At 41.2% G+C, this 7,846-nt stretch overlaps 1 protein-coding gene across 3 annotated transcripts in view; it reads left to right on the forward strand.

The window, feature by feature from the left end:
• Positions 1-2,826, forward strand: part of prmt3 (protein arginine methyltransferase 3) — a 56,736-nt gene extending 53,910 nt beyond the window's left edge. For all 3 annotated transcript variants that reach the window (XM_030079875.1, XM_030079858.1, XM_030079867.1), the window contains exon 16: positions 2,450-2,826. In XM_030079875.1, coding sequence (XP_029935735.1) covers positions 2,450-2,559 — 110 coding nt within the window. In that variant the 3' untranslated portion in view covers positions 2,560-2,826. The remainder of the gene's footprint in view (positions 1-2,449) is intronic.
• The last annotated feature ends 5,020 nt before the right edge of the window (positions 2,827-7,846 follow it).

Consider the following 7,846-nt stretch of genomic DNA (forward strand, 5'->3'; position numbering starts at 1 on the left):
CAAAGGCACCAAGGCCCTTTTCTACAGGGAGAATGAGCTGACTGATTACTGTTGGTAAAGTGCTGGTGCAGTTGCAGCATGTCTGTTATTATTCTATAATTGGATACAGACTTCACTGGTGGTTATGTTTGAATGTTTCTATATTTTTGAAAAGTAAGGAATCAATTGCACAGTTGGCTGCATGCCTAACTCAAGTTGGCTTCATGAGGGTAGAAGTCTTTGATCCCCAACCTTTCCTATTTCATTTTATAGTCGAGTTTTGTGCTTTCAAAAGTTTACCACCGGTCAAGCAATTATTCCTTTAGCCTCTTCCAGCCTTTTGGAAAACTGAGTTGGAGTGCAGCTTGCTGCTATACCTCCCAAGAGCACCAGGGTGTAGTAAGTCTAGCAAGGAGAGGTTGATACAAAATGGTAACTCTTTGTCCCACTCTACTTCACTGTAAAAAGGGTCAATTAGTAGCTCAGTCAATATGGCATTGTCTTCAGCTAGCTTTTCCCCCTAATATACAGATACATCTGACTTTGTCTTTGAACAGTGAAGGAAGCGCATAGAGCAAATGGAGCAGGTATCCCATATCAATTGCTTGGATGACAGTTGACATGGAAAGGCGTAAAATTGTGCATTAGGTCAAAATGATGATATTGCAAACAAATCAAGTAGCCCTGTCAGCAGCATTTTGGAGTCACATGTGAGATCGAACACCACCTGAAATTTGCAACAATGCATATGGCTCTGCCGTTACACAAACACACCTCTGTCCATGATTGATTAAACGAAGAGGAACTGGAGCCACTGGCTAATTGCACATGGGGCTTTTCTCTTCTTTGCAGTTATGGAGAGCTCAATTGGCTTTCTTTGTATCACTGAATGACAGGGGTGTTCAGGTTCATGGTCATTATTCGAAGCACAAGAAGCAGGAAAGCAAGCATCTGAGTGTCTTACTCCTCTTCTTCTTAGTAACCCTCCCTGTTAAAGTCACATTGCAGTAAACTGTACTGTTTTGCTGTCTTGCAGTCTTTCTTGTTTAACTGGAATTACAAAATAACACATAACAAATAAATCAGGCTCTGAGGATTTATTTGCTAAATACTGTAACTACTCAGACACAGGAAGAAGAGGAATGGATTTTGGCACCCCGCCAACAAAAGGATTTAGCTTTTGTTCAGCACCCAAATCTTAAATGTAACTTGTAGTGATGTTATCTTTTTTTGGAATTACACAGTTTAAGTCTTGTTCGTTTGTTAAACTCAGGTTTTCACTTTTGCAAAGCACACACACACACACACACACACACACAGTGTCATTGCTGCAGCTGTTTGGCTCCTCAGTAAGGGAATGACAGACCTGGAGTGTGGCACCAGCAGCAAAGCTTCAGCGACATTGTCGGCATGGTAACAGCTCCGATGTACGTGACAGCAGTGATGGCGGGCGGTTCGCTGCAGAAAACATCACAGTCAGCATTTTCTCTGCCCGTCCTCTTCTAACCTCCAGCAATGAGGAATACTTGGCAGAGGAGGGGGGGGTGGGGGGGTGGGAGGGTTATGAGAGGATGCTTGTTTGCCGTTTGGATACACATTCATTTACCACCAGCAGTCAAACGTGAAGTTAATCAAAGTGATTACACGTCATAATCATCACCATCTCCTCCTGGCCTCCCGTTTGCTCGCGCATCATACTGTAAACACTCTTAATTCTCCCTGCCATCTGGATACGTTAGTGCGGGTCTGCTTTCATACACACACACTTACACACATGCACTAATGTATGCTTATTAACATAAATTAAAACACATTGCCCCTACACACATCATCTTTCCTGTGTGCGTCAATGCGTCACTGTTCAAACTGCACACTAGTGTAGAAACATGAACTCGGTAGTCCTGTAATGCTGTGGGAAGCAAGACGAATTCTATTTTGAGCAATTATTCATTTCTCCTTTATGTTTGTCAGTAATTGTATACTACTGTTTCACAACTGACTCTTATTTTTTTTTCTGTCTTGTTTTAAGTTTTTTGTCTTAGTAAATGGAAATAAATGCATGGAGATTATAGAAACTGCAGACCAGATTCACCGAGACTGATCATCAGCGGGAAGCCAAATGAATGACAGTAGATTAACTCCACAGATTTACTTAAGCAATGTCATTAGAATTTATTCACACAGAAAATAGACAACCATGAGCTTTGGAGTGCTGAGAGTCTGCAGGTTTTCATTTCACACAGAGACTGCAGCAGGTGAACTTATTGATTAGCACTCCTTCAACCAGACAGGAGAACTAAACAGTGAAATCATCTGGCATTGTGTTTGTTTGAAATAAAAACCTGCAGACCCTCAACGTCTATGACACATTTGTTGCCCACCCACTGTGTACAACACAAAATGAGCTGCTAACCGATAAGGGTTTTTTTTTTTTTTTTTTTTATGATTCCTCTCTCTCCTTCCTCTGTAGGGGAGGAGCTTCAAGGGAAAATCACGGTGCGTAAAAACAAGAAGGACCCTCGCTCCCTATTGGTCACTTTTGACATCCAAGACAGAAAACACACTTACAGCCTACAGTAATGTCAGCCGTCACATGGCTACTGAAAATGGATCACTGTTTTTTAAGAGGAAGACACTGTCTCTTGCTGATGTTGAAAACATCCAGATGACTGCACCAAAGAGATCATCTAGAAAAGAGGAGTTACACAAATAGCAGTAACACAATAAAGGTTTTCTTGAACTTTCATGTATTGGCACACTGAAGAAGTAGGACAAAATTTAACACAGAGTTTTGATGTTTCAAACATTGTAACTTTTGTGCCTTGTAATAAAAACCTATGATAAATGCATTGGTCTCTTTGTGAGTGTGTTTTTTTTATATAAGCCTGTATATGATCGTGTATGTGATGGTGTAATGGATGTCATGTATAATGAGCCATGCATGTCTCTGCTTTATCAAATCTTCTCAGTACAGAAAAACCGCTAAGGGGAATTGATTGCCAGCTCTCCTCTAAAAAAAACTGTTTTTTCAAAGCATTTCCCTTAATTGTCCCTCCACATTCTCCTTATTGTCCTACTTTGAGCTGTGTGAGATCTCACCGGAGGCATCATCCATCTTCCATGAGTTTACTGGGACAATGCAAAATGAATTTAAGCTTAAAAAGGGCTGACTAAAGCCTCTTTACATACTTCATTGCACAGCCCTGCTTACAATTAAAGACTTTCCCTTTCCTTCCTGAGATGATGAATCTTCAATGTGGAGAAAGTCTAGTCATCTGTGAGGAGGAGGAACAGACTTTGGGGTTGGCTGCCTGTTTTATTGGTGATGTGACAGTCGCCTGCTGCTGATATATTTCTACTTCTGTGTCCTCTGCCATTTCTGCATGAACATAGTGTGCTCTGGTTAATGATGTCAAATGACAAAGGATAGGTTTGCAAAACAGTGTTTCTCTAGGAGATATATGCTTCTGTTTGAAAGCTAACAGTTAAAGCTGTGGCAAAGAGCTGATCCTTGCAGGTGTGTTTCTGCTTTATATGTTCCTGTAGTGATATTTGTTGCATGTGTCAAGCATAGTTTTCCCCCTTTCCTCTAACAGAAGAATAAGACCAACATGCTGAAAAGGTTTACAAACATGAAAGCCTGATCCTCTCATTCATTTGTCTTTATATTTAAGCTTCTGGGGGACATGAAATGCTCTAATAAAAATTGAGAGAAGTATGACTGTAGTGCAAGTTTGAATAATTTCATAAAAACAGTTGATTAAAAGTTTAAATACTAATGTTATAAATTAGTTTTTAAATGACAGGCATAGTTAAACAAATTTGGATTAGGCCTACACTTTGAACAGTTGAAGAGCTGTTCTATCCCGTTTTTGGCACAGATGTTAAAGCAAAGGACCAAAGACTGTTACTCTCACTGGTTTTATTTGGGATTGATCAATTCAACGTGTACAATTTCATTTGTGGTTGTCCATGGACTCCACAACAATGTTACAGTGGAAAACTGAAACCCAAAATGTCAGCAACAGCCTATATTTAATATCTCTTGCTGAATCAATTAGCCTACACAAATTATTCCCGGAACATAGATTCTGGTCGCGATGATGAAGATGACGACGACGGCGACGACGATGATGATGACGATGATGACGACGATGATGATGATGATGATGATGATGACGATGACGATGATGATGATGATGATGATGATGATGATGATGATGATGATGATGATGATGCGTGTGCCCCTGGCTGACCTCAGTTGAATCACTGCTTTCCAGGCGCCTCAGCTGGATTCGGATCTTATCATTGCAGGCGGCAGTTAGGATTGATCAATTAATTACACGGGTTCATGTAATTAACGGGCATGAGATAGCAGGAAACGCTCAGGGCTCAAGCACAAAACCTCTAATTCGGTTATTTAAGGTGGTTTTCAAGTCTGTTTTGGCTAATTGAAAAGTGTGGTCTGACAGGGGAAGACTTGATTAAAGTTGGAGTCTTGTAATTTGGTGCACAGGAGCGCTGTGGTCTGGGTTATTTTAGCAGCCTGTTTGGAAATGTAGACTTAAATCAGCCTACTTTCCAGCACAGAAAACAAAGGCTCTGCCTGGGTTCTTTTTTTCTTTTTCCTTTTCTTTTCTTTTCTTTTTTTTTTTTTTTTTTTTGGTTTTGTGCAACCTAGGACCGTCGAAATGAGTAATAGAAAATCATCAGGCTAAAAGTTTTGATGTGGTTCTTATTTGGGAGGTTTTATCTTTAAAGACTCCCATCATCACGGGTCTATATGAACTATTTGAACGCGGTGCTATAAGGAACCTCTCTGGTGATGATCTGTAGCGACAAAACAGGCATCTCTGTCTACATTTTTTTCTGTTAGTGGGTAAAGGCCTGAATAACCACATCCGCTGCTTTTTTATGAAACTTTTTTTTTTTTTTAATTAACAGGCTCATACGAATTAAAGCTAGATATGTGAGCATTGCCATCAGTCCGGCATTCAGCGGTCTCTGGGAAGAGGAGCAGAAATCAATTACAATTATTCTCTGTTGACAATGTAATTAAACCCAAGGCGGCCGGCTAATACAAGCGCATCAGCCCCTTATCTGGAACGGACGTAGATTTACAAGCGGAGGGAATGCAGCGTGCATAACAAGTGAACGGGCCCAAAGCTAGGCGCAGTAACTCGGTGTGTCCCGTTATCCGCTTCACCGGTGCGCCGGGACAGGCCTCTGTTCAGGCTGCACTGGTTTGGGAAGAGCAAGAGGCGTTGAGGGACTGTCTGAAATCTCACCTGTCCTGAAATCAATAGGCCTATGAGCTAAACGATGGACACACCATTTTAATAATAATCAAAGTAATACAAATATATTTGTAAAATTGAGAAACTATTTTTAGCCTTTTATTTTATTTTAATTATTTATTTATTTATTTTACAGTTTTATGATGGTTGAATGTTATTCTTCCGTCTGTATGGACGGTCGCGAAATGCGGGGTTCAGATAGCCTATGGGAAAATAGGCGATATTGTAGCCTATTAGACCAAATGAATAATGTCATAAGCTGCTCCTACGCCTCGCACTGCAGCTCTTGAACAAAATCTGAAAAAATGGTTGCTAATTAGGCTCCCTGTGACGATCATCAGTTTGCAAATCAACTTTCGTCTATTCAGGCGTAACTTTTCCCAAGTTAGGCCTAAACATTAGAACTGAAATATAGGCTACGCTACTCTTCCATCAAGCCAATAGTTGCGCGGTGGCGGCGCAGTTGCTAAGCAACACATCCTCGCGTGATTACACACAGGCCCATAAGCCTATTTAGGCATAGGCCTACCTAAACTGAGGCTACCTTAGCGCAGTTTGTAATTGTTGGCTACGTATACACATTTGACAGGGGGTCGATCTGACCGTTTGTTTTGAAATGCATTTACCCTGTCTACTGTCACAGTCTGGTAAAACGAACAAACAAACAAATAAGCAAACAAACAAACAAATCCTTTTGCCCACACGATGTTGTCTCCGTCAGTTCCCAAACGTCGCGCCTCTCCATAGGCCCGCTTTCCTGTTCGTCAGAACTGACACAAATTCAAAGGAGGTTGGTGCGACGTCAACAAACGACCGCTCACTGAGATGAAATGAAAAACATGTTGACTAACAGAAACGACTCATCAGAGTGGCCACAGCCTAACCCCACTGTTCTCCAGTCGCTGAATAAAGCGGTGAGAACACAGCCTGCCGGGTGATGTTTGCGCATTCATTTTTAACAGTTTAAAATAGGCTAATAATAGACTGATTATCATCCTCCACCTCCTTCTCATAATTCGTATTATTACCAGGCCTGCTATTTTTGCCATTATTATTCTTCTTCTTATTATTATTGTTGTTGTTGTTGTTGTTGTTGTTGTTGTTGTTGCTGTTGCTGTTGTTGTCCTTTAAGTAAGTATGTAGCCTAATGAAATTAGCCGTTATGTTGTCACGGGTGTGAGTGCATGTGCAGTTTTACAACGTCTCAGCCAATCAGAAGTGAGAAATCGACCTTTTTCCTTTCATTTTTTTAACTGACAAGAAAACAAACCGAAGGATAATAGGCCTGTTGCCACAGCATCAAGATGTGTGTGTGTGTGTGTGTGTGTGTGTCTGTGCCATGTGCATTGTTCAGTTCCTCCACCATTTAAGAGTCTGTACAGAAGTTACGTTACTGCATATAGAGGCAACAAATAATTCGTTTTATATTAAACAATTTGTCCTTTAATTATGTAAGAGCACCACGTGCATTTTAATGAGACATTTCCACATAAGGATCTGAAAACTGGAGGCATATCCGTTTAAGCTGGAAGGTGTTATGCGCAGTGCAGTGTTTTAAGGACAGGCCGTTTATGGCACAGTTCCCCCCCCCCCAACTTCCACATACCAGTATTAGACCTATGTTACCAGTTGTTGCCTCCGGTTCCTGTGTAGCCTACACACGTGATTTTAGAAAAAAAGACGACCTGCTTGCGTAAGACCTCAACAAATGAGTAGTTCCATGAAGACCTCGCCCACGTTTTTTGAAACTGATCAGTGCTGCTGTCGGTGACGCAGGAAGGAAGGTATGGAGCCTGCAGCGCGCTATGCGTAAATCCCTCCATGTGGAAAAGGCTATATATAGTTCAGGCCATTTTGGGCGACAGTTTTCATCAGTTTGCACTTTTCTGCACGTCTTCCAAAAATAACATTTGTAAATAAGTTAGAAGTGAATGAACATGCCGGTCTCACCGCTATAGTGTCATGTAACGGATTTAATAAACCTTTGTACAACTAAAGCACTCTTTGATCTTGTAGTGCCATTTCACATATGTACACACACATACTGGCCTGAATGCCACACCACGGCTTGATAAATAAGAACAAAATTTGAAAACCTGGAAAACATGTGACTGTTTGTAAGAAGAAACATACTGTAACAGAAAGACTCTCAGCACACTGCAAATTTTTATTTTAGATCAAAAATTTAACAGTATTCTTGTTAATTCTTATCCAAAACTAGCTCTGTGTATGTGCATGTGTGGCCACGTTTTGTGAGTGAGTGAGTGAGTGAGTGTGTGTGTGTGTGTGTGTGTGTGTGTGTGTGTGTGTGTGTCCTGCACATCCCCGGAGACATGTATTAATCAGCTTTGAAAGAGTCGGTCGAGCGCACTTGCACGCACGTGTGCGCGTGACAATAACGCACACAAGCGCGCGCCCTCGCCGTCTTGGCTCTGGTGTCCCTTTAAAAATCCGAATCCAAGGCCAATGATTTATCAAACTCCTATTATCAAGAAAATGTCAAGCGAAGGGCACCTTGCTCTGCACTGACGCAAACCACGGTCTTTCCCACGGAGCTATAGAAAGCTTTT

Source organism: Myripristis murdjan, chromosome 3, assembly GCF_902150065.1.
Source record: "Myripristis murdjan chromosome 3, fMyrMur1.1, whole genome shotgun sequence".
Taxonomy (NCBI): domain Eukaryota; kingdom Metazoa; phylum Chordata; class Actinopteri; order Holocentriformes; family Holocentridae; genus Myripristis; species Myripristis murdjan.